Source organism: Cololabis saira, chromosome 9, assembly GCF_033807715.1.
Source record: "Cololabis saira isolate AMF1-May2022 chromosome 9, fColSai1.1, whole genome shotgun sequence".
Lineage (NCBI taxonomy): Eukaryota > Metazoa > Chordata > Actinopteri > Beloniformes > Belonidae > Cololabis > Cololabis saira.
Window position 1 is genome coordinate 43,910,811 of NC_084595.1, and position 26,753 is coordinate 43,937,563.

General features: G+C 44.4%; 1 protein-coding gene and 6 non-coding genes across 7 annotated transcripts; 1 reads left to right on the forward strand and 6 right to left on the reverse strand.

The window, feature by feature from the left end:
* Positions 1 to 4,368: 4,368 nt before the first annotated feature.
* Positions 4,369 to 4,487, reverse strand: LOC133451653 (5S ribosomal RNA). The gene has a single exon (XR_009783197.1). It is a non-coding gene; the product is annotated as a 5S ribosomal RNA (ribosomal RNA).
* A 2,017-nt stretch (positions 4,488 to 6,504) lies between these two features.
* Positions 6,505 to 6,623, reverse strand: LOC133451630 (5S ribosomal RNA). The gene has a single exon (XR_009783176.1). It is a non-coding gene; the product is annotated as a 5S ribosomal RNA (ribosomal RNA).
* A 2,938-nt stretch (positions 6,624 to 9,561) lies between these two features.
* Positions 9,562 to 9,680, reverse strand: LOC133451642 (5S ribosomal RNA). Its single transcript, XR_009783187.1, has one exon. It is a non-coding gene; the product is annotated as a 5S ribosomal RNA (ribosomal RNA).
* A 2,049-nt stretch (positions 9,681 to 11,729) lies between these two features.
* On the reverse strand, positions 11,730 to 11,848 carry LOC133451654 (5S ribosomal RNA). Its single transcript, XR_009783198.1, has one exon. It is a non-coding gene; the product is annotated as a 5S ribosomal RNA (ribosomal RNA).
* A 2,053-nt stretch (positions 11,849 to 13,901) lies between these two features.
* On the reverse strand, positions 13,902 to 14,020 carry LOC133451665 (5S ribosomal RNA). Its single transcript, XR_009783208.1, has one exon. It is a non-coding gene; the product is annotated as a 5S ribosomal RNA (ribosomal RNA).
* Positions 14,021 to 21,560: 7,540 nt separating this feature from the next.
* On the reverse strand, positions 21,561 to 21,679 carry LOC133451655 (5S ribosomal RNA). The gene has a single exon (XR_009783199.1). It is a non-coding gene; the product is annotated as a 5S ribosomal RNA (ribosomal RNA).
* A 3,262-nt stretch (positions 21,680 to 24,941) lies between these two features.
* On the forward strand, positions 24,942 to 25,946 carry LOC133451207 (uncharacterized; the record flags this gene model as incomplete). The annotated part of the gene is made up of 1 exon (XM_061730174.1): positions 24,942 to 25,946. A coding segment is annotated over one exon (876 nt), but the record flags the coding sequence as incomplete, so codon positions are not given.
* Between the last annotated feature and the right edge of the window lie 807 nt (positions 25,947 to 26,753).

Here is a 26,753-nt window from a genome sequence, read left to right on the forward strand (position 1 = left end):
CCGGACGCATCAGCCCCTGCTCCGGTGATGGTCCCGGACTCACCTCCCCATGTTCCTGTGGTGGTCCCGGACTCACCTCCCCATGTTCCAGTGGTGGTCCCGGACGCACCTTCCCATGTTCCAGTGGTGGTCCCGGACGCATCAGCCCCTGCTCCGGTGATGGTCCCGGACGCACCTCAGCCAGCTCCGAGGACCCGTGTCGCCCCCCAGCCAGCTCCGAGGACCCGGGTCGCCCCTCAGCCAGCTCCGAGGACCCGGGTCGCCCCTCAGCCAGCTCCGAGGACCCGGGTCTCCGTTCCTGAGGCGGTCCTGCCGCCAGTCTCCGTTCCTGAGGCGGTCCCGCCGCCAGTCTCCGTTCCTGAGGCGGTCCCGCGGTCTCCTGGATGGATCTGCCCAGCCCCGAGAACGGCCCTCTGGCCGGTGTGCCTGGTCCCGAGTCTGGTTCCGGGGTTGGCCCCCAAAATGACTCTCCGGTTGGCTCGGCCCCGTCGGCGTCCTCCGGAACTCTCTCGCCGGTCTGCCTGGCCTCGAAGACGGCCCCCGGAACTCTCTCACCAGTCTGCCCGGCCTCGAGGACGGCCCCCGGAACTCTCCCGCCGGTCTGCTCGCTCCCGAGGACGGCCCCCGGAACTTTGGCCGTGTGTGGCCTGGGCCCTCCTCCAGGCCCCCTCCACCCGCCCTGGGTGTGGACTGTTGGGACATCTGGGATCTGTCCCTTGAGGGGGGGGTACTGTCAGGTTTGACACCCCCAGTTTTTGAGTTTCAGTTCTGTCTGTTTCACATCTGCACTACATTATAAGTGTAGTTATCCTAGGAACGTATGACTGTATGTATTTATGTGTTATATGTTATCATTTATGTAATATTTGATGTAGTTTATGGACCCCAGGAAGATTAGTGGTCGCCAAGGCGGTAGCTAATGGGGATCCATCCAATAAACAAAGAAAGAAACAAAGCAGGTATAAACATGTGTGGGTAGAGGGAGCAAGAGCACTCTCTGCTGGTTGAAAAAGCTTACAGCACCGGGTTGGGGGGGTCATGAGCCGTTCCCAGGCGATCTCCCAGCCAAGTCCCTATGCCGACCAATGGTTGAGCTCTGTTCAGCAGAGAGAGTGCTCAACCCGCCAATCATTGAGCGAGACACGTCTGTACGGCGGCCATGACAGTCTGACACCTCAGGGGACAGTTTGTAGAACTTCTAAAAGAAAGGAAAAAGTGGTTCAGCTGAGCAAGGCACTTTGGTCACTGGCTGTCAGTTCATGTGTCCATTTCCGTTTTGTATCCATAAAGAGTATTGATTTTAAAGATTTGTTTAAACTTACTTAGTGATTTGCATGATTTCATTTCATCTTTGCAGTTGTTCCACAGATGAATTCCCTTCACTGATACACCATTAGGTTTGATTTTTAGTCATACATGCTGTTTTTTAAAATGGCATATTCCCCTGAGATTGTGTTTATTTTCTTTTATTTGAAACAACTTCTGGATGTCTTGTGCCAACTGATGATGAGCTCATTCACAAGTGGAGCTGGTGGATTGTAGCGGAGCTGAAACTCTGCAGCTGCCGTGTGTCGGCGTTTATGAGACGCCCCACTTCACTCCCACATGTTCACCGGGGGGTTGTTGTCTCATTGTGAGTGTCGAAAATAAGAGACTGTGAACGGGTGAATAGGAAAAAGACTAAATCGCTTTGCAGAGCCTATAAGTGGCTGAACTAAAGAAATAAACTATAGGAGCGCCATCCATTTATTTTAAGGAGTAACTCGGTCGTCAAAGGACAGCATACGGATGTTTGTGTTGTTCAATTATGATGAAAAAAACACAAACGTGACAGTACACTCGGTAAGTGCGTATAGAAGACAGTTGTGAAGCCGCAGCTGCCGCTTACGCCGCTTGAGTGCAAAAGATGATGCATACTGTCTGACTCTGTTACAAGATCTGCCCTTGTGCTCTCAGATGTCTGCCGTCTTCATTGTATCCCGGTCTGAAGGAGGAAGCTTGAAACTGTGAAATCTGACTGGATCACTGACTGGACTGTCGTTGGCTCCTAACCCTAGCCCTAACCCTAACCCTAGCCCTAATAGCACACATTAGAGTGAAGATGTATTTCTTTTCTTGTTATTATAAACACCAGAAAACCAGACACACACAGCTGTTTAAAAGCACAGCAGAAGTAGTGAAATTATTTTGCCACAGGACCATGAAAATATTATAACTGTAATGGCAATCTAACAACAAAAAATGCCATGTGAGGGAATTTGAAGACATTTCCAACTCATGCTGGTTCCAAAAAAAGTGGTCCGACAGGGAGCTGCGTTCAACACTTTATTTTACATGTGCAAAGCTTCAAAAAACAACACCTACAATACCCGGGTGCTGAATGAGAGGTTAAAAAACAAGCTTGTGTATTATCAAAAACAACACATTATGCATTGAGTTGATGTGAAGATGTCTCCCAGCTCAGGATGAAACATTTTACCAAGCATTCTTATGAGTTATTCCCACTGATTTTAAGACTCTAATACCAATCCAATAACACATAATCTTGCTATCGCTAATCGTTACATTTTAGCACACACAAGTTGTCGTGGATGACACTGTATTTAAAGTTTTGTCATGACCAAAAAAACCAAACGCCAGCTTTTCCTCTTGTACGAATGAGTTCCAATTGCTTTCAGTGATATTGATTTAACACATGCATTGGTATCTTTAGCTGTGTTCACACTGCCAGCTCAATAACTAGCATACTGCTTGTTGAGCTGCATGTAATTCTACTGAGTGCAAAAGATGATGCATACTGTCTGACTCTGTTACAAGATCTGCCCTTGTGCTCTCAGATGTCTGCCGTCTTCATTGTATCCCGGTCTGAAGGAGGAAGCTTGAAACGGTGAAATCTGACTGGATAACTGACTGGACTTTCGTTGGCTCCTAACCCTAACCCTAACCCTAATCCTAATAGCACACATTAGAGTGAAGATGTATTTCTTTTCTTGTTATTATAAACACCAGAAAACCAGACACACACAGCTGTTTAAAAGCACAGCAGAAGTAGTGAAATTATTTTGCCACAGGACCATGAAAATATTATAACTGTAATGGCAATCTAACAACAAAAAATGCCATGTGAGGGAATTTGAAGACATTTCCAACTCATGCTGGTTCCAAAAAAAGTGGTCCGACAGGGAGCTGCGTTCAACACTTTATTTTACATGTGCAAAGCTTCAAAAAACAACACCTACAATACCCGGGTGCTGAATGAGAGGTTAAAAAACAAGCTTGTGTATTATCAAAAACAACACATTATGCATTGAGTTGATGTGAAGATGTCTTCCAGCTCAGGATGAAACATTTTACCAAGCATTCTTATGAGTTATTCCCACTGATTTTAAGACTCTAATACCAATCCAATAACACATAATCTTGCTATCTAATCGTTACATTTTAGCACACACAAGTTGTCGTGGATGACACTGTATTTAAAGTTTTGTCATGACCAAAAAAACCAAACGTCAGCTTTTCCTCTTGTACGAATGAGTTCCAATTGTTTTCAGTGATATTGATTTAACACATGCATTGGTATCTATAGCTGTGTTCACACTGCCAGCTCAATATGCAATAACAAGCATACTGCTTGTTGAGCTGCATGTAATTCTACTGAGTGCATAAGATGATGCATACTGTCTGACTCTGTTACAAGATCTGCCCTTGTGCTCTCAGATGTCTGCCGTCTTCATTGTATCCCGGTCTGAAGGAGGAAGCTTGAAACGGTGAAATCTGACTGGATCACTGAGTGGACTGTCGTTGGCTCCTAACCCTAACCCTAACCCTAACCCTAACCCTAACCCTAGCCCTAACCCTAACCCTAATAGCACACATTAGAGTGAAGATGTATTTCTTTTCTTGTTATTATAAACACCAGAAAACCAGACACACGCAGCTGTTTAAAAGCACAGCAGAAGTAGTGACATTATTTTGCCACAGGACCATGAAAATATTATAACTGTAATTGCAATCTAACAACAAAAAATGCCATGTGAGGGAATTTGAAGACATTTCCTACTCATGCTGGTTCCAAAAAAAGTGGTCCGACAGGGAGCTGCGTTCAACACTTTATTTTACATGTGCAAAGCTTCAAAAAACAACACCTACAATACCCGGGTGCTGAATGAGAGGTTAAAAAACAAGCTTATTTCTACCTTAATGGGGAAATTCACTTTTTTTATTGGATCCATCCAATAAACAAACAAATAAACAAATAAACAAACAAACAAACAAACAAACAAACAAACAAACAAACAAACAAACAAACAAAGCAGGTATAAAAATGTGTGAGTAGAGGGAGCAAGAGCACTCTGTGCTGGTTGAAAAAGCTTACAGCACCGGGTATTCCCAGGCGGTCTCCCATCCAAGTACTAACCCGGCCCGACCCTGCATAGCTTCCGAGATCAGACGAGATCGGGCGTATTCAGGCTGGTATGGCCGTAAGCGAAAGCTGAACCCTGAAATAGCTCTTATAAAGTGTTCACTTCTCGGCAACCACATCCCCGATGTCTGAGACGGAGAGTAAAACCGGTGTGTTCAAGAGTCAGTGGATCATTCACAAGTGGAGCTGGTGGATTGTAGCGGAGCTGAAACTCTGCAGCTGCCGTGTGTCGGTGTTTATGAGACACTTCACTCCCACATGTTCACCGGGGGGTTGGTGTCACATTGTGAGTGTCGAAAATAAGAGGCTGTGAACGGGTGAATAGGAAAAAGACTAAATCGCTTTGCAGAGCCTATAAGTGGCTGAACTAAAGAAATAAACTATAGGAGCGCCATCCATTTATTTTAAGGAGTAACTCGGTCGTCAAAGGACAGCATACGGATGTTTGTGTTGTTCAGTTATGATGAAAAAAAGACAAACGTGACAGTACACTCGGTAAGTGCGCGTATAGAAGACAGTTGTGAAGCCGCAGCTGCCGCTTACGACCATACCGCCATGAACCAGCAGAGGGCGCTGTTGCTACGTTTGGGAACATGTGCACATTCATCCTCGTTTGCAGCAAATCAGCTCCAGCTTCAGACGCGTAGCGTTCAAATGCTCTTTCATGGAGCCTTGGAACGTCATCAAAGAATGTGATGTCTTTGATGACGTCACGAAGAATAGTGGAAGAGGAAGCACACGTAATAGCACACATTAGAGTGAAGATGTATTTCTTTTCTTGTTATTATAAACAACACCAGAAAACCAGACACACACAGCTGTTTAAAAGCACAGCAGAAGTAGTGAAATTATTTTGCCACAGGACCATGAAAATATTATAACTGTGATGGCAATCTAACAACAAAAAATGCCAAGTGAGGGAATTTGAAGACATTTCCAACTCATGCTGGTTCCAAAAAAAGTGGTCCGACAAGGAGCTGCGTTCAACACTTTATTTTACATGTGCAAAGCTTCAAAAAACAACACCTACAATACCCGGGTGCTGAATGACAGGTTAAAAAACAAGCTTGTGTATTATCAAAAAACAACACATTATGCATTGAGTTGATGTGAAGATGTCTTCCAGCTCAGGATGAAACATTTTACCAAGCATTCTTATGAGTTATTCCCACTGATTTTAAGACTCTAATACCAATCCAATAACACATAATCTTGCTATCTAATCGTTACATTTTAGCACACACAAGTTGTCGTGGATGACACTGTATTTAAAGTTTTGTCATGACCAAAAAAACCAAACGCCAGCTTTTCCTCTTGTACGAATGAGTTCCAATTGCTTTCAGTGATATTGATTTAACACATGCATTGGTATCTATAGCTGTGTTCACACTGCCAGCTCAATAACTAGCATACTGCTTGTTGAGCTGCATGTAATTCTACTGAGTGCAAAAGATGATGCATACTGTCTGACTCTGTTACAAGATCTGCCCTTGTGCTCTCAGATGTCTGCCGTCTTCATTGTATCCCGGTCTGAAGGAGGAAGCTTGAAACGGTGAAATCTGACTGGATAACTGACTGGACTGTCGTTGGCTCCTAACCCTAACCCTAACCCTATTAGCACACATTAGAGTGAAGATGTATTTCTTTTCTTGTTATTATAAACACCAGAAGACCAGACACACACAGCTGTTTAAAAGCACAGCAGAAGTAGTGAAATTATTTTGCCACAGGACCATGAAAATATTATAACTGTAATGGCAATCTAACAACAAAAAATGCCATGTGAGGGAATTTGAAGACATTTCCAACTCATGCTGGTTCCAAAAAAAGTGGTCCGACAGGGAGCTGCGTTCAACACTTTATTTTACATGTGCAAAGCTTCAAAAAACAACACCTACAATACCCGGGTGCTGAATGAGAGGTTAAAAAACAAGCTTATTTCTACCTTAATGGGGAAATTCACTTTTTTTATTGGATCCATCCAATAAACAAACAAATAAACAAATAAACAAACAAACAAACAAAGCAGGTATAAACATGTGTGAGTAGAGGGAGCAAGAGCACTCTGTGCTGGTTGAAAAAGCTTACAGCACCGGGTATTCCCAGGCGGTCTCCCATCCAAGTACTAACCCGGCCCGACCCTGCTTAGCTTCCGAGATCAGACGAGATCGGGCGTATTCAGGCTGGTATGGCCGTAAGCGAAAGCTGAACCCTGAAATAGCTCTTATAAAGTGTTCACTTCTCTGCAACCACATCCCCGATGTCTGAGACGGAGAGTAAAACCGGTGTGTTCAAGAGTCAGTGGATCATTCACAAGTGGAGCTGGTGGATTGTAGCGGAGCTGAAACTCTGCAGCTGCCGTGTGTCGGTGTTTATGAGACACTTCACTCCCACATGTTCACCGGGGGGTTGGTGTCACATTGTGAGTGTCGAAAATAAGAGGCTGTGAACGGGTGAATAGGAAAAAGACTAAATCGCTTTGCAGAGCCTATAAGTGGCTGAACTAAAGAAATAAACTCTAGGAGCGCCATCCATTTATTTTAAGGAGTAACTCGGTTGTCAAAGGACAGCATACGGATGTTTGTGTTGTTCAGTTATGATGAAACAAACACAAACGTGACAGTACACTCGGAAAGTGCGCGTATAGAAGACAGTTGTGAAGCCGCAGCTGCCGCTTACGACCATACCGCCATGAACCAGCAGAGGGCGCTGTTGCTACGTTTGGGAACATGTGCACATTCATCCTCGTTTGCAGCAAATCAGCTCCAGCTTCAGACGCGTAGCGTTCAAATGCTCTCTCATGGAGCCTTGGAACGTCATCAAAGAATGTGATGTCTTTGATGACGTCACGAAGAATAGTGGAAGAGCAAGCACACGTAATAGCACACATTAGAGTGAAGATGTATTTCTTTTCTTGTTATTATAAACACCAGAAAACCAGACACACACAGCTGTTTAAAAGCACAGCAGAAGTAGTGACATTATTTTGCCACAGGACCATGAAAATATTATAACTGTAATGGCAATCTAACAACAAAAAATGCCATGTGAGGGAATTTGAAGACATTTCCAACTCATGCTGGTTCCAAAAAAACTGGGAGCTGCGTTCAACACTTTATTTTACATGTGCAAAGCTTCAAAAAACAACACCTACAATACCCGGGTGCTGAATGAGAGGTTAAAAAACAAGCTTGTGTATTATCAAAAACAACACATTATGCATTGAGTTGATGTGAAGATGTCTTCCAGCTCAGGATGAAACATTTTACCAAACATTCTTATGAGTTATTCCCACTGATTTTAAGACTCTAATACCAATCCAATAACACATAATCTTGCTATCGCTAATCGTTACATTTTAGCACACACAAGTTGTCGTGGATGACACTGTATTTAAAGTTTTGTCATGACCAAAAAAACCAAACGCCAGCTTTTCCTCTTGTACGAATGAGTTCCAATTGCTTTCAGTGATATTGATTTAACACATGCATTGGTATCTATAGCTGTGTTCACACTGCCAGCTCAATAACAAGCATACTGCTTGTTGAGCTGCATGTAATTCTACTGAGTGCAAAAGATGATGCATACTGTCTGACTCTGTTACAAGATCTGCCCTTGTGCTCTCAGATGTCTGCCGTCTTCATTGTATCCCGGTCTGAAGGAGGAAGCTTGAAACGGTGAAATCTGACTGGATAACTGACTGGACTGTCGTTGGCTCCTAACCCTAACCCTAACCCTAGCCCTAACCCTAACCCTAACCTTAATAGCACACATTAGAGTGAAGATGTATTTCTTTTCTTGTTATTATAAACAACACCAGAAAACCAGACACACACAGCTGTTTAAAAGCACAGCAGAAGTAGTGACATTATTTTGCCACAGGACCATGAAAATATTATAACTGTAATGGCAACCTAACAATAAAAAAATGCCATGTGAGGGAATTTGAAGACATTTCCAACTCATGCTGGTTCCAAAAAAAGTGGTCCGACAGGGAGCTGCGTTCAACACTTTATTTTACATGTGCAAAGCTTCAAAAAACAACACCTACAATACCCGGGTGCTGAATGAGAGGTTAAAAAACAAGCTTGTGTATTATCAAAAACAACACATTATGCATTGAGTTGATGTGAAGATGTCTTCCAGCTCAGGATGAAACATTTTACCAAACATTCTTATGAGTTATTCCCACTGATTTTAAGACTCTAATACCAATCCAATAACACATAATCTTGCTATCTAATCGTTACATTTTAGCACACACAAGTTGTCGTGGATGACACTGTATTTAAAGTTTTGTCATGACCAAAAAAACCAAACGCCAGCTTTTCCTCTTGTACGAATGAGTTCCAATTGCTTTCAGTGATATTGATTTAACACATGCATTGGTATCTATAGCTGTGTTCACACTGCCAGCTCAATAACTAGCATCCTGCTTGTTGAGCTGCATGTAATTCTACTGAGTGCAAAAGATGATGCATACTGTCTGACTCTGTTACAAGATCTGCCCTTGTGCTCTCAGATGTCTGCCGTCTTCATTGTATCCCGGTCTGAAGGAGGAAGCTTGAAACGGTGAAATCTGACTGGATAACTGACTGGACTGTCGTTGGCTCCTAACCCTAACCCTAACCCTAACCCTAACCCTAGCCCTAGCCCTAACCCTAACCCTAACCCTAATAGCACACATTAGAGTGAAGATGTATTTCTTTTCTTGTTATTATAAACAACACCAGAAAACCAGACACACAGAGCTGTTTAAAAGCACAGCAGAAGTAGTGACATTGTTTTGCCACAGGACCATGAAAATATTATAACTGTAATGGCAATCTAACAACAAAAAATGCCATGTGAGGGAATTTGAAGACATTTCCAACTCATGCTGGTTCCAAAAAAAGTGGTCCGACAGGGAGCTGCGTTCAACACTTTATTTTACATGTGCAAAGCTTCAAAAAACAACACCTACAATACCCGGGTGCTGAATGAGAGGTTAAAAAACAAGCTTATTTCTACCCTAATGGGGAAGTTCACTTTTTATATTGGATCCATCCAATAAACAAACAAATAAACAAACAAACAAACAAAGCAGGTATAAATATGTGTGAGTAGAGGGAGCAAGAGCACTCTCTGCTGGTTGAAAAAGCTTACAGCACCGGGTATTCCCAGGCGGTCTCCCATCCAAGTACTAACCCGGCCCGACCCTGCTTAGCTTCCGAGATCAGACGAGATCGGGCGTATTCAGGCTGGTATGGCCGTAAGCGAAAGCTGAACCCTGAAATAGCTCTTATAAAGTGTTCACTTCTCGGCAACCACATCCCCGATGTCTGAGACGGAGAGTAAAACCGGTGTGTTCAAGAGTCAGTGGAGCTCATTCACAAGTGGAGCTGGTGGATTGTAGCGGAGCTGAAACTCTGCAGCTGCCGTGTGTCGGTGTTTATGAGACGCCCCACTTCACTCCCACATGTTCACCGGGGGGTTGTTGTCACATTGTGAGTGTCGAAAATAAGAGGCTGTGAACGGGTGAATAGGAAAAAGGCTAAATCGCTTTGCAGAGCCTATAAGTGGCTGAACTAAAGAAATAAACTATAGGAGCGCCATCCATTTATTTTAAGGAGTAACTCGGTCGTCAAAGGACAGCATACGGATGTTTGTGTTGTTCAGTTATGATGAAACAAACACAAACGTGACAGTACACTCGCTAAGTGCGCGTATAGAAGACAGTTGTGAAGCCGCAGCTGCCGCTTACGACCATACCGCCATGAACCAGCAGAGGGCGCTGTTGCTACGTTTGGGAACATGTGCACATTCATCCTCGTTTGCAGCAAATCAGCTCCAGCTTCAGACGCGTAGCGTTCAAATGCTCTTTCATGGATCCTTGGAACGTCATCAAAGACATGTGATGTCTTTGATGACGTCACGAAGAATAGTGGAACAGCAAGCACACGTAATAGCACACATTAGAGTGAAGATGTATTTCTTTTCTTGTTATTATAAACAACACCAGAAAACCAGACACACACAGCTGTTTAAAAGCACAGCAGAAGTAGTGAAATTATTTTGCCACAGGACCATGAAAATATTATAACTGTAATGGCAATCTAACAACAAAAAATGCCATGTGAGGGAATTTGAAGACATTTCCAACTAATGCTGGTTCCAAAAAAAGTGGTCCGACTGGGAGCTGCGTTCAACACTTTATTTTACATGTGCAAAGCTTCAAAAAAACAACACCTACAATACCCGGGTGCTGAATGAGAGGTTAAAAAACAAGCTTGTGTATTATCAAAAACAACACATTATGCATTGAGTTGATGTGAAGATGTCTTCCAGCTCAGGATGAAACATTTTACCAAGCATTCTTATGAGTTATTCCCACTGATTTTAAGACTCTAATACCAATCCAATAACACATAATCTTGCTATCTAATCGTTACATTTTAGCACACACAAGTTGTCGTGGATGACACTGTATTTAAAGTTTTGTCATGACCAAAAAAACCAAACGCCAGCTTTTCCTCTTGTACGAATGAGTTCCAATTGCTTTCAGTGATATTGATTTAACACATGCATTGGTATCTATAGCTGTGTTCACACTGCCAGCTCAATAACTAGCATACTGCTTGTTGAGCTGCATGTAATTCTACTGAGTGCAAAAGATGATGCATACTGTCTGACTCTGTTACAAGATCTGCCCTTGTGCTCTCAGATGTCTGCCGTCTTCATTGTATCCCGGTCTGAAGGAGGAAGCTTGAAACGGTGAAATCTGACTGGATAACTGACTGGACTGTCGTTGGCTCCTAACCCTAACCCTAACCCTAACCCTAGGCCTAACCCTAACCCTAACCCTAACCCTAATAGCACACATTAGAGTGAAGATGTATTTCTTTTCTTGTTATTATAAACACCAGAAAACCAGACACACACAGCTATTTAAAAGCACAGCAGAAGTAGTGAAATTATTTTGCCACAGGACCATGAAAATATTATAACTGTAATGGCAATCTAACAACAAAAAATGCCATGTGAGGGAATTTGAAGACATTTCCAACTCATGCTGGTTCCAAAAAAAGTGGTCCGACAGGGAGCTGCGTTCAACACTTTATTTTACATGTGCAAAGCTTCAAAAAACAACACCTACAATACCCGGGTGCTGAATGAGAGGTTAAAAAACAAGCTTATTTCTACCTTAATGGGGAAATTCACTTTTTTTATTGGATCCATCCAATAAACAAACAAATAAACAAACAAACAAAGCAGGTATAAACATGTGTGAGTAGAGGGAGCAAGAGCACTCTGTGCTGGTTGAAAAAGCTTACAGCACCGGGTATTCCCAGGCGGTCTCCCATCCAAGTACTAACCCGGCCCGACCCTGCTTAGCTTCCGAGATCAGACGAGATCGGGCGTATTCAGGCTGGTATGGCCGTAAGCGAAAGCTGAACCCTGAAATAGCTCTTATAAAGTGTTCACTTCTCGGCAACCACATCCCCGATGTCTGAGACGGAGAGTAAAACCGGTGTGTTCAAGAGTCAGTGGAGCTCATTCACAAGTGGAGCTGGTGGATTGTAGCGGAGCTGAAACTCTGCAGCTGCCGTGTGTCGGTGTTTATGAGACACTTCACTCCCACATGTTCACCGGGGGGTTGGTGTCACATTGTGAGTGTCGAAAATAAGAGGCTGTGAACGGGTGAATAGGAAAAAGGCTAAATCGCTTTGCAGAGCCTATAAGTGGCTGAACTAAAGAAATAAACTATAGGAGCGCCATCCATTTATTTTAAGGAGTAACTCGGTCGTCAAAGGACAGCATACGGATGTTTGTGTTGTTCAGTTATGATGAAACAAACACAAACGTGACAGTACACTCGGTAAGTGCGCGTATAGAAGACAGTTGTGAAGCCGCAGCTGCCGCTTACGACCATACCGCCATGAACCAGCAGAGGGCGCTGTTGCTACGTTTGGGAACATGTGCACATTCATCCTCGTTTGCAGCAAATCAGCTCCAGCTTCAGACGCGTAGCGTTCAAATGCTCTTTCATGGAGCCTTGGAACGTCATCAAAGAATGTGATGTCTTTGATGACGTCACGAAGAATAGTGGAAGAGCAAGCACACGTAATAGCACACATTAGAGTGAAAATGTATTTCTTTTCTTGTTATTATAAACAACACCAGAAAACCAGACACACACAGCTGTTTAAAAGCACAGCAGAAGTAGTGAAATTATTTTGCCACAGGATCAAGAAAATTTTATAACTGTAATGGCAATCTAACAACAAAAAATGCCATGTGAGGGAATTTGAAGACATTTCCAACTCATGCTGGTTCCAAAAAAAGTGGTCCGACAGGGAGCTGCGTTCAACACTTTATTTTACATGTGCAAAGCTTCAAAAAACAACACCTACAATACCCGGGTGCTGAATGAGAGGTTAAAAAACAAGCTTGTGTATTATCAAAAACAACACATTATGCATTGAGTTGATGTGAAGATGTCTTCCAGCTCAGGATGAAACATTTTACCAAGCATTCTTAAGAGTTATTCCCACTGATTTTAAGACTCTAATACCAATCCAATAACACATAATCTTGCTATCTAATCGTTACATTTTAGCACACACAAGTTGTCGTGGATGACACTGTATTTAAAGTTTTGTCATGACCAACAAAACCAAACGCCAGCTTTTCCTCTTGTACGAATGAATTCCAATTGCTTTCATTGATATTGATTTAACACATGCATTGGTATCTATAGCTGTGTTCACACTGCCAGCTCAATAACTAGCATACTGTTTGTTGAGCTGCATGTAATTTTACTGAGTGCAAAAGATGATGCATACTGTCTGACTCTGTTACAAGATCTGCCCTTGTGCTCTCAGATGTCTGCCGTCTTCATTGTATCCCGGTTTGAAGGAGGAAGCTTGAAACGGTGAAATCTGACTGGATAACTGACTGGACTGTCGTTGGCTCCTAACCCTAACCCTAACCCTAGCCCTAACCCTAACCCTAACCCTAACCCTAACCCTAACCCTAACCCTAATAGCACACATTAGAGTGAAGATGTATTTCTTTTCTTGTTATTATAAACAACACCAGAAAACCAGACACACACAGCTGTTTAAAAGCACAGCAGAAGTAGTGACATTGTTTTGCCACAGGACCATGAAAATATTATAACTGTAATGGCAATCTAACAACAAAAAATGCCATGTGAGGGAATTTGAAGACATTTCCAACTCATGCTGGTTCCAAAAAAAGTGGTCCGACAGGGAGCTGCGTTCAAAACTTTATTTTACATGTGCAAAGCTTCAAAAAACAACACCTACAATACCCGGGTGCTGAATGAGAGGTTAAAAAACAAGCTTATTTCTACCTTAATGGGGAAATTCACTTTTTTTATTGGATCCATCCAATAAACAAACAAACAAACAAACAAAGCAGGTATAAACATGTGTGAGTAGAGGGAGCAAGAGCACTCTGTGCTGGTTGAAAAAGCTTACAGCACCGGGTATTCCCAGGCGGTCTCCCATCCAAGTACTAACCCGGCCCGACCCTGCTTAGCTTCCGAGATCAGACGAGATCGGGCGTATTCAGGCTGGTATGGCCGTAAGCGAAAGCTGAACCCTGAAATAGCTCTTATAAAGTGTTCACTTCTCGGCAACCACATCCCCGATGTCTGAGACGGAGAGTAAAACCACTGTGTTCAAGAGTCAGTGGAGCTCATTCACAAGTGGAGCTGGTGGATTGTAGCGGAGCTGAAACTCTGCAGCTGCCGTGTGTTGGTGTTTATGAGACGCCCCACTTCACTCCCACATGTTCACCGGGGGGTTGTTGTCACATTGTGAGTGTCAAAAATAAGAGGCTGTGAACGGGTGAATAGGAAAAAGGCTAAATCGCTTTGCAGAGCCTATAAGTGGCTGAACTAAAGAAATAAACTATAGGAGCGCCATCCATTTATTTTAAGGAGTAACTCGGTCGTCAAAGGACAGCATACGGATGTTTGTGTTGTTCAGTTATGATGAAACAAACACAAACGTGACAGTACACTCGGTAAGTGCGCGTATAGAAGACAGTTGTGAAGCCGCAGCTGCCGCTTACGACCATACCGCCATGAACCAGCAGAGGGCGCTGTTGCTACGTTTGGGAACATGTGCACATTCATCCTCGTTTGCAGCAAATCAGCTCCAGCTTCAGACGCGTAGCGTTCAAATGCTCTTTCATGGAGCCTTGGAACGTCATCAAAGAATGTGATGTCTTTGATGACGTCACGAAGAATAGTGGAAGTGCAAGCACACGTAATAGCACACATTAGAGTGAAGATGTATTTCTTTTCTTGTTATTATAAACAACACCAGAAAACCAGACACACACAGCTGTTTAAAAGCACAGCAGAAGTAGTGAAATTATTTTGCCACAGGACCATGAAAATATTATAACTGTAATGGCAATCTAACAACAAAAAATGCCATGTGAGGGAATTTGAAGACATTTCCAACTCATGCTGGTTCCAAAAAAAGTGGTCCGACAGGGAGCTGCGTTCAACACTTTATTTTACATGTGCAAAGCTTCAAAAAACAACACCTACAATACCCGGGTGCTGAATGAGAGGTTAAAAAACAAGCTTGTGTATTATCAATTATCACTGTTCACGCTTCCGGTGTGAGAGGACGCTGGCGTGTATGTCGCCGCTTCTCCGCCGGTCTATTTTCTATTTTAACGTCTATTTTTAACGCTGTTTTTATTCGACATCGTTTCCACAATCCTGCCACAACAACTTGCAGATTGTGCATCTCAGTCTTTTTATTGTGCTACTCACGCTCCGGAGATCGAGGACTCTCTCATCTTCACGGGTCTCGGATTGGATTTCCTCCCTCCCTGCCACTCTGATTGCGCCCTAGGGGGCTGCCTGCGCCCTTTCTCCGGTCATTGCACCGCTGGCTGGCGTTATCCGTGGCGGGGCTCTCTGCTCTCTGCTCCCGGCTCCCGGCGCCCGGCTAGCTGGCTAGATCTCTCCATCAACATGGTGCTCAGATCTTACTCTTGTGTTCCGCGGGAGCTTTCAAGCTCCGCGGCTCTCATCTGTCTTGATGCCATCCGATCACTCGGTCTCCTAAAGCGCCCCCGCTACATACACAGAGCATCCCGGCACAAGTTTAGTCCCACTGCCATGAACGCCGTCCCGGTGTTGACATCCGCGGCGCACTTCCGTGTTGTGGGGCGACGTCATCACAACAACATGCGCGCACAGCCGCGTGCCGGCTGTCTCAGGCCACTGGTCTGTGTTGACAGTGTCAGTTCTGTCACTCTGTCTTCTCCCTCTACTGCCTCATTCATGTTGCTTAACACTCGCTCTCTCAATAACAAAGCATTATTGATTAATGACATCATAACTGACCGAAAATTGGATTTTCTGTGCTTGACAGAGACTTGGCAAAATCAGCAGGATTTTTTGACTCTGAACCAAGCTACTCCCCCTGGTTACACTTATCTCCAGAAACCCCGCTCTGTTGGCCGGGGCGGGGGTCTGGCTGTCATCCACCGTGCTAATATCCGGGTTAAGGAAACTCCTACACCCAAGACCACTTCTTTTGAGTGTATTACATTTACACTCACTGGTTCTGCACAACAACAGTGTGTCCTCATTTACCGCCCCCCCAAGGCCTCCACCACCTTCATTGCTGAGCTTACAGAGCTACTGACCTCTGTTTGCTCCAAGGCTTCATCCACCCTGCTGTTGGGTGACTTCAACATTCATGTTGACTCCTCCAACTGCAGCTTTGCTGCAGAGTTCCTGTCAGTTCTGGACTGTCTTAACTTCACCCAGCATGTACGAGGCTCCACCCATGTCAAAGGTCACACACTGGACCTAGTGTGTTCCACTGGTACCCCTCCCTCCCATCTGCAGTGTCTGGATCTGGCAGTATCTGACCATCATGCTGTCCTGTTCGACATCCCGGTCTCCTCACCTGCACTGCATACCAGACGGACGATCTCCTTCAGGAGTGTCAAGTCGGTGAGTCCACCAGCTCTGTCTGACCTGCTTGAGGCCCACTTGGCCCGGGCCCCATCCGACACTTCGGCGGAGGACCTGGTCAACCACTACAATGTGGCTCTATCCAGCTGCCTGGACTCTCTGGCCCCCCTCAAACACCGGTCTGTCTCCTATGCCCGTCCAGCCCCCTGGTTCACCTCAGACCTCCGCATCTCTAAGACCACCTGTCGCCGGTTGGAGCAGCTCCACAAAAGAACTGGCCTGACCGTCCACCGGCTGGCTTTTGAAGAGCATGTGAGGTCATACAAGGACGAACTAGCCAGAACCAAGGTGAGGTACTACTCCACCCTCATTGGCTCTCAACAAAATCACCCCAGGACACTGTTCTCCACCATCAATCGCCTGCTCCGCCCCCCTGCCGCCCCCCCTACCACAGAGGACCAGGAGCGCTGCTCCAAGTTCCTGGAGTTCTTCGGTGCTAAGGTGGACACCATTCACCAGCAACTCCTCACACCTGACCCTCCCTCCCCCGGCGGTTCACTAAGTGGTGCGCCCCTGGAGCTTCCCTGCCCCCCCCACTGCTCTCTCTCTTCTTTCTCCCCTGTCACCACCGCACTGGTCACCAAACTGGTCTCCAAAGCCAAAGCTTCCTCCTGCTCTCTGGACCCCATGCCAACTGCTTTGGTGAAAGCCTGCCTTCCTACCCTCTGTCCCGTCATCACCGACATAATTAACTCCTCCATAGGCTCCGGTTCAGTGCCCCCCAGTCTCAAAATCGCCTCCATCACTCCCATCCTGAAAAAGCCTGGTTTGGACCCTGAGGACCTCAATAACTTCCGGCCGATCTCCAACCTTCCCTTCCTCAGTAAGATCCTGGAAAGAGCAGTGGCGGCCCAGCTCCACCAGCATATGTCCAACCATGAGCTCTATGAACCCTTCCAGTCAGCCTACAGAACCCACCACAGTACTGAGACCGCTCTCATCAAGATCACCAACGACCTCCTCACTGCTGCAGACAATGGTAAAATCAGCATCCTCATCCTTCTCGACCTCTCCGCTGCCTTTGACACCATCTCCCACACCATCCTCCTCGAACGCCTATCTGCTCTCCTTGGTATCTCTGGCTCTGCTTTATCCTGGTTCCAGTCTTACCTCACCAACAGAACTCAGTTTGTCACCATCCTTGGCTCCTCCTCCCACCCTGCCCCAGTCAACCATGGTGTCCCCCAAGGCTCTGTGCTCGGTCCAACCCTCTTCACCACCTACCTGCTCCCCCTTGGCCAGATCATACGCCACTATGGTCTCAGTTTTCACTGCTACGCTGACGATACCCAGCTCCATCTCAGCACCTCACCATCCTCCCAGCTCCCCCCACAGTCTTTGGTTAACTGCCTCTCAGCCATAAAATCTTGGATGACAACTAACTTCCTCAAACTGAACAGCAATAAGACGGAGCTCATGGTTGTGGCCCCCAAGTCACTGCTCCGGAAGGTTGGAGATCTGCTCATCCGGGTGGACGGCTGCACCATTACACCATCCTCCGAGGTCCGTAATCTGGGCGTCATCTTGGACTCCACCCTCTCCTTCCAGTCACATATCAAGTCGGTCACCAAATCTGCCTTCTATCACCTCAGGAACATCGCACGTCTCCGTCCCTCACTCTCTGACTCTGTGGCAGAAACACTCATCCATGTTTTCATCACCTCCCGACTGGATTATTGTAATGGAGTCCTGTCTGGGGTTCCAAGTAAAACCCTGGACAGGCTCCAGTATGTGCAGAATTCAGCTGCCAGGGTTCTCACCCACACCAAGCCCTGGCAGCACATCACCCCCATCCTCATCCACCTCCACTGGCTACCCGTTAAGTTCCGCATTCAGTACAAACTCCTCCTACTCACCTACAAATCCCTTCACACTCTGGCCCCCCAGTACCTGTCCGACCTCCTTCATCACCACACTCCCTCTCCCGTCTTCAGACGCTGGTCTGCTCTCCATCCCCCGGACCAGACTGAAGACCTTTGGGGACAGAGCCTTCAGTGTTGCTGCTCCCACCCTTTGGAACTCTCTCCCCGCTGTAATCCGTGACTCCCCTTCTCTGGACAGTTTCAAAACCCAACTCAAAACCCACCTTTTCACCCTGGCTTTTCCCCATTAGTGCCCACCCGCCCCCCCCTGTCGTTTTGTCCCGATGGTGTTTTGTTTTGTTTGTTCTTCCTTGGTTTTCCTTTTTCAAGGCATGCCTTGAAAAGGCCTATGATTTGTAAAGCGACCTTGGGTTCTTTGAAAGGTGCTATATAAATGCAAGTTATTATTATTATTATTATTATCAAAAACAACACATTATGCATTGAGTTGATGTGAAGATGTCTTCCAGCTCAGGATGAAACATTTTACCAAGCATTCTTATGAGTTATTCCCACTGATTTTAAGACTCTAATACCAATCCAATAACACATAATCTTGCTATCTAATCATTACATTTTAGCACACACAAGTTGTCGTGGATGACACTGTATTTAAAGTTTTGTCATGACCAAAAAAACCAAACGCCAGCTTTTCCTCTTGTACGAATGAGTTCCAATTGCTTTTAGTGATATTGATTTAACACATGCATTGGTATCTATAGCTGTGTTCACACTGCCAGCTCAATAACTAGCATACTGCTTGTTGAGCTGCATGTAATTCTACTGAGTGCAAAAGATGATGCATACTGTCTGACTGTTACAAGATCTGCCCTTGTGCTCTCAGATGTCTGCCGTCTTCATTGTATCACGGTCTGAAGGAGGAAGTTTGAAACGGTGAAAACTGACTGGATAACTGACTGGACTGTCGTTGGCTCCTAACCCTAACCCTAACCCTAACCCTAACCCTAACCCTAACCCTAACCCTAACCCTAGCCCTAACCCTAACCCTAATAGCACACAATAGAGTGAAGATGTATTTCTTTTCTTGTTATTATAAACAACACCAGAAAACCAGACACACACAGCTGTTTAAAAGCACAGCAGAAGTAGTGAAATTATTTTGCCACAGGACCATGAAAATATTATAACTGTAATGGCAATCTAACAACAAAAAATGCCATGTGAGGGAATTTGAAGACATTTCCAACTCATGCTGGTTCCAAAAAAAGTGGTCCGACAGGGAGCTGCGTTCAACACTTTATTTTACATGTGCAAAGCTTCAAAAAACAACACCTACAATACCCGGGTGCTGAATGAGAGGTTAAAAAACAAGCTTGTGTATTATCAAAAACAACACATTATGCATTGAGTTGATGTGAAGATGTCTTCCAGCTCAGGATGAAACATTTTACCAAGCATTCTTATGAGTTATTCCCACTGATTTTAAGACTCTAATACCAATCCAATAACACATAATCTTGCTATCTAATCGTTACATTTTAGCACACACAAGTTGTCGTGGATGACACTGTATTTAAAGTTTTGTCATGACCAAAAAAACCAAACGCCAGCTTTTCCTCTTGTACGAATGAGTTCCAATTGCTTTCAGTGATATTGATTTAACACATGCATTGGTATCTATAGCTGTGTTCACACTGCCAGCTCAATAACTAGCACACTGCTTGTTGAGCTGCATGTAATTCTACTGAGTGCAAAAGATGATGCATACTGTCTGACTCTGTTACAAGATCTGCCCTTGTGCTCTCAGATGTCTGCCGTCTTCATTGTATCCCGGTCTGAAGGAGGAAGCTTGAAACGGTGAAATCTGACTGGATAACTGACTGGGCTGTGGTTGGCTCCTAACCCTAACCCTAACCCTAACCCTAGCCCTAACCCTAACCCTAACCCTAATAGCACACATTAGAGTGAAGATGTATTTATTTTCTTGTTATTATAAACACCAGAAAACCAGACACACACAGCTGTTTAAAAGCACAGCAGAAGTAGTGAAATTATTTTGCCACAGGACCATGAAAATATTATAACTGTAATGGCAATCTAACAACAAAAAATGCCATGTGAGGGAATTTGAAGACATTTCCAACTCATGCTGGTTCCAAAAAAAGTGGTCCGACAGGGAGCTGCGTTCAACACTTTATTTTACATGTGCAAAGCTTCAAAAAACAACACCTACAATACCCGGGTGCTGAATGAGAGGTTAAAAAACAAGCTTGTGTATTATCAAAAACAACACATTATGCATTGAGTTGATGTGAAGATGTCTCCCAGCTCAGGATGAAACATTTTACCAAGCATTCTTATGAGTTATTCCCACTGATTTTAAGACTCTAATACCAATCCAATAACACATAATCTTGCTATCGCTAATCGTTACATTTTAGCACACACAAGTTGTCGTGGATGACACTGTATTTAAAGTTTTGTCATGACCAAAAAAACCAAACGCCAGCTTTTCCTCTTGTACGAATGAGTTCCAATTGCTTTCAGTGATATTGATTTAACACATGCATTGGTATCTTTAGCTGTGTTCACACTGCCAGCTCAATAACTAGCATACTGCTTGTTGAGCTGCATGTAATTCTACTGAGTGCAAAAGATGATGCATACTGTCTGACTCTGTTACAAGATCTGCCCTTGTGCTCTCAGATGTCTGCCGTCTTCATTGTATCCCGGTCTGAAGGAGGAAGCTTGAAACGGTGAAATCTGACTGGATAACTGACTGGACTTTCGTTGGCTCCTAACCCTAACCCTAACCCTAATCCTAATAGCACACATTAGAGTGAAGATGTATTTCTTTTCTTGTTATTATAAACACCAGAAAACCAGACACACACAGCTGTTTAAAAGCACAGCAGAAGTAGTGAAATTATTTTGCCACAGGACCATGAAAATATTATAACTGTAATGGCAATCTAACAACAAAAAATGCCATGTGAGGGAATTTGAAGACATTTCCAACTCATGCTGGTTCCAAAAAAAGTGGTCCGACAGGGAGCTGCGTTCAACACTTTATTTTACATGTGCAAAGCTTCAAAAAACAACACCTACAATACCCGGGTGCTGAATGAGAGGTTAAAAAACAAGCTTATTTTTACCTTAATGGGGAAATTCACTTTTTTTATTGGATCCATCCAATAAACAAACAAATAAACAAATAAACAAACAAACAAACAAACAAAGCAGGTATAAAAATGTGTGAGTAGAGGGAGCAAGAGCACTCTGTGCTGGTTGAAAAAGCTTACAGCACCGGGTATTCCCAGGCGGTCTCCCATCCAAGTACTAACCCGGCCCGACCCTGCATAGCTTCCGAGATCAGACGAGATCGGGCGTATTCAGGCTGGTATGGCCGTAAGCGAAAGCTGAACCCTGAAATAGCTCTTATAAAGTGTTCACTTCTCGGCAACCACATCCCCGATGTCTGAGACGGAGAGTAAAACCGGTGTGTTCAAGAGTCAGTGGAGCTCATTCACAAGTGGAGCTGGTGGATTGTAGCGGAGCTGAAACTCTGCAGCTGCCGTGTGTCGGTGTTTATGAGACACTTCACTCCCACATGTTCACCGGGGGGTTGTTGTCACATTGTGAGTGTCTAAAATAAGAGGCTGTGAACGGGTGAATAGGAAAAAGGCTAAATCGCTTTGCAGAGCCTATAAGTGGCTGAACTAAAGAAATAAACTATAGGAGCGCCATCCATTTATTTTAAGGAGTAACTCGGTCGTCAAAGGACAGCATACGGATGTTTGTGTTGTTCAGTTATGATGAAACAAACACAAACGTGACAGACAGAAGACAGTTGTGAAGCCGCAGCTGCCGCTTACGACCATACCGCCATGAACCAGCAGAGGGCGCTGTTGCTACGTTTGGGAACATGTGCACATTCATCCTCGTTTGCAGCAAATCAGCTCCAGCTTCAGACGCGTAGCGTTCAAATGCTCTTTCATGGAGCCTTGGAACGTCATCAAAGAATGTGATGTCTTTGATGACGTCACGAAGAATAATGGAAGAGCAAGCACACGTAATAGCACACATTAGAGTGAAGATGTATTTCTTTTCTTGTTATTATTATCAACACCAGAAAACCAGACACACACAGCTGTTTAAAAGCACAGCAGAAGTAGTGAAATTATTTTGCCACAGGACCATGAAAATATTATAACTGTAATGGCAATCTAACAACAAAAAATGCCATGTGAGGGAATTTGAAGACATTTCCAACTCATGCTGGTTCCAAAAAAAGTGGTCCCACAGGGAGCTGCGTTCAACACTTCATTTTACATGTGCAAAGCTTCAAAAGACAACACCTACAATACCCGGGTGCTGAATGAGAGGTTAAAAAACAAGCTTGTGTATTATCAAAAACAACACATTATGCATTGAGTTGATTTGAAGATGTCTTCCAGCTCAGGATGAAACATTTTACCAAGCATTCTTATGAGTTATTCCCACTGATTTTAAGACTCTAATACCAATCCAATAACACATAATCTTGCTATCGCTAATCGTTACATTTTAGCTCACACAAGTTGTCGTGGATGACACTGTATTTAAAGTTTTGTCATGACCAAAAAAACCAAACGTCAGCTTTTCCTCTTGTACGAATGAGTTCCAATTGCTTTCAGTGATATTGATTTAACACATGCATTGGTATCTTTAGCTGTGTTCACACTGCCAGCTCAATAACTAGCATACTGCTTGTTGAGCATATGATATAATTACAGAGAGCAGGAGTGATATTTTCTGCTTAACAGAAACATGGTTACAGGAGGAAGAGTATGTTAGTTTGAATGAATCAACTCCGCCCGGCTACTTTAATCATCACATTCCTAGAAGCACGGGCCGAGGCGGAGGAGTCGCAGCAATTTATAACTCCGGTCTCCAAACAAAAATTGAACCTAAGTGCAACTATAATACATTTGAAAGCCTCATGCTTGGTCTGAAATTTCCGAGCTGGAAATCAGAGAAGCCAGTTGTGTTAGTGGTAGTGTACCGGCCCCCTGCTGGTGCGTATCTAGAGTTTTTGTCTGAATTTTCAGATTTCCTTTCTGGATTATTGATCAGCACAGATAAATTCATCATAGTGGGTGATTTTAACATTCATATGGATGTTGAAAGCGATAATCTTAAATTAGCCTTCGATTCTCTTCTAGAATCAATGGGTATTTCACAAAAAGTGGATAAACCGACGCACTGTTTTAATCATACTCTCGATCTCGTTCTCACCTACGGTGTTGAAGCTGATGGTCTGTTGGTGTCACCTGTAAACTCCCTTTTATCCGACCATTACTTAATAACGTTTGAATTTAATTTTGTTGATGTTGAAGTGCAAAATAGGAGGTATTATTTTAGCAGATGTTTGTCTGATGAAGTTATTGTTAAATTTAGGGAGGCCATTGCTCATCTTACGACAAAAAATAGTGAAGTAGTCGAGGCCAGTGACCTGGGTTCTACCTCTGCAGATGTTGATTTCCTTGCTAGTAACACTGCTTATTTGTTGCATTCAGCTTTAGATGAAGTTGCTCCTTTGAAAAGGAGGGTTTCTAGCCACAGGAGCTTAACTCCCTGGTATAATTCAGATATCCGCATGTTGAAACAAAACGTGCGTAAAATGGAAAGGAAGTGGTACTCTTGTAGGTCTGTAGACTCTTATCGTGAATGGAAAGATATTCTAATAGTATATAAAAAAGCCATTCGCAAAGCCAGAACAGCTTATTATTCAACGTTGATAGAGGATAACAAAAGTAACCCACGTTTTCTGTTCAGCACTGTAGCCAGGCTGACAAAGAGTCACAACTCTGTTGAGCCGTGCATTCCTGCAGCTCTCAGTAGTGAGGACTTTATGAGCTTCTTCAAAAGTAAAATCGCGAGAATTAGAGAAGAAATCAACCAGCCGGTTGTGGGCGTTTCTTCAGCTTTAGCGACTTCCCTACGCTCTGACTTGCCTCTAGACTGTTTTGATCCTATAGACCTCCCTGAGCTGACCACACTCGTCAATAGAGCTAAGTCAACCACATGTATGTTAGACCCCATCCCGACTCGACTATTCAAGCATATTTTTTCTCTTATTGGTACGACAATACTGGACCAAATTAACCTATCCCTAAGTTTAGGATATGTACCACAGGTTTTCAAAGTCGCAGTAATTAAACCTTTACTTAAAAAACCTTCTCTTGACCCAGACACCTTAGCTAATTATAGACCAATTTCCAACCTTCCATTTGTGTCTAAAATTCTGGAAAAGGCAGTTTCAAGCCAGTTATGTGACTATTTGTATAGAAATGATCTGTTTGAAGTCTTTCAGTCAGGGTTCAGAATGCATCATAGCACAGAGACAGCACTGGTTCGAGTCACGAATGACCTCCTTATGGCCTCAGATAAGGGATTAGTGTCCATACTGGTTCTACTGGACCTCAGTGCTGCTTTTGACACTATAGATCATGGCATTTTACTGCACAGGTTAGAGCATGTTGTTGGGATTAAAGGGACAGCTCTATGTTGGTTTAAATCATACCTATCTGACAGGTTCCAGTTTGTTCATGTACATGAGGTTTCTTCAGAACAGTCAAGGGTCTGTTATGGTGTTCCGCAGGGTTCAGTGCTAGGGCCAATCTTGTTCAGTTTATACATGCAGCCGTTGGGAAGTATAATCCAGAATCACGGCATACACTTTCATTGTTATGCTGATGATACGCAGCTCTACTTGTCTATGAAGCCGGATGAAACAGAACCGTTAGTTAAACTTCAGGCATGTCTTAGGGACATCAAGGACTGGATGTCCAGAAATTTCCTGCTTCTAAATTCAGATAAAACAGAGGTTATCATTCTTGGTCCAGAGCATCTTAGGAAGGGATTAGATGGTGTTGCGATGGCTTCCAGTGCAACTGTGAGAAACCTTGGTGTTATTTTCGATCAGGATTTGTCGTTTAAACCATATGTCAATCAGGTTTGTAAAATAGCCTTTTTCCATCTCCGTAATATTGCAAAGATTAGGAAAATCCTCTCGCAGAGTGATGCAGAAAAACTAGTTAATGCGTTTGTATCTTCTAGACTAGATTACTGTAATGTGTTGTTAGCAGGATGTCCAAGTAATTTGCTGAATAGGCTCCAGCTGATCCAGAATGCAGCAGCACGAGTACTGACAGGAATTAGCAGGAGAGACCACGTCTCTCCAGTGTTAGCGTCGCTCCATTGGTTACCCGTAAAATTCAGAATCCAATTTAAAATTTTATTACTTGCGTATAAAGCCCAAAACGGCTTAGCTCCGCATTATTTGCAAGACCTGATAGTGCCTTATGTTCCTGTCAGAGCTCTCCGTTCTCAGAGTGCAGGTTTACTCGTAGTTCCTAGAGTATCTAAATGTAGATTTGGAGGGCGGGCGTTCTGCTATCAGGCACCACTACTATGGAACCAACTTCCAATCTGGGTTAAGGAGGCTGACACCACCTCCACCTTTAAAACTAAACTTAAAACATTTCTGTTTAGTAAAGCCTATAGTTAGTGTTTAGTAAACCTCTAGCTGGTGTTGGTAAATCTCTAGGTAGTGTAAACTTTAGTGTGTCAGAGTCGCTCCTGTAGTTTCTTGTGCTGGCCCCCCCTTCTCCTCCCTTTTCTCTCTTTTGTCCATGTTGCAGCATCCTTTGCCGGACACCGGAACCTGCAGGTGGTTGTGGGTGGCTTGTAGCTTGCATTACGGAGCACAAGTCTTTCCCTGACCCTGCACCCCAAACTGGGACTTGCTGATTGGGCCGGAGCTTCGGGAGCTGCATGCTGGCCTGCGGTCACCACCCCTGGTCATCCCGTTGCTGGCCCCCCCTTCTCCTCCCTTTTCTCTCTTTTGTCCTGCAGGTGGTCGTGGGTGGCTTGTAGCTTGCATTACGGAGCACAAGTCTTTCCCCGACCCTGCACCCCAACCTGGGACTTGCTGATTGGGCCGGAGCTTTGGGAGCTGCGTGCTGGCCTGCGGTCCCCACCCCTGGTCATCCCGTTGCTGGCCCCCCCCTCTCCTCCCTTTTCTCTCTTTTGTCCTGCAGGTGGTTGTGGGTGGCTTGTAGCTTGCATTACGGAGCACAAGTCTTTCCCTGACCCTGCACCCCAACCTGGGACTTGCTGATTGGGCCGGAGCTTCGGGAGCTGCGTGCTGGCCTGCGGTCCCCACCCCTGGTCATCCCGTTGCTGCTTCCACCTGCCTGCTGTGCTGTTGCCATCCCTGACCCACCAGTCTGGCCCTCGGCAGGAGGGTCCCCCCTTATGAGCCTGGTCCTGCTCAAGGTTTCTTCCCTCCTAAAGGGGAGTTTTTCCTTGCCACTGTTTGGCTTAAGGTTTTTCTCCCACTAGGGGAGTTTTTACCTGCCATTGTTTATGTAATAACTGCTCGGGGGTCATGTTCTGGGTATGGGTCTCTGTAAAGCGTCTAGAGACAACTCTGTTGTATTAG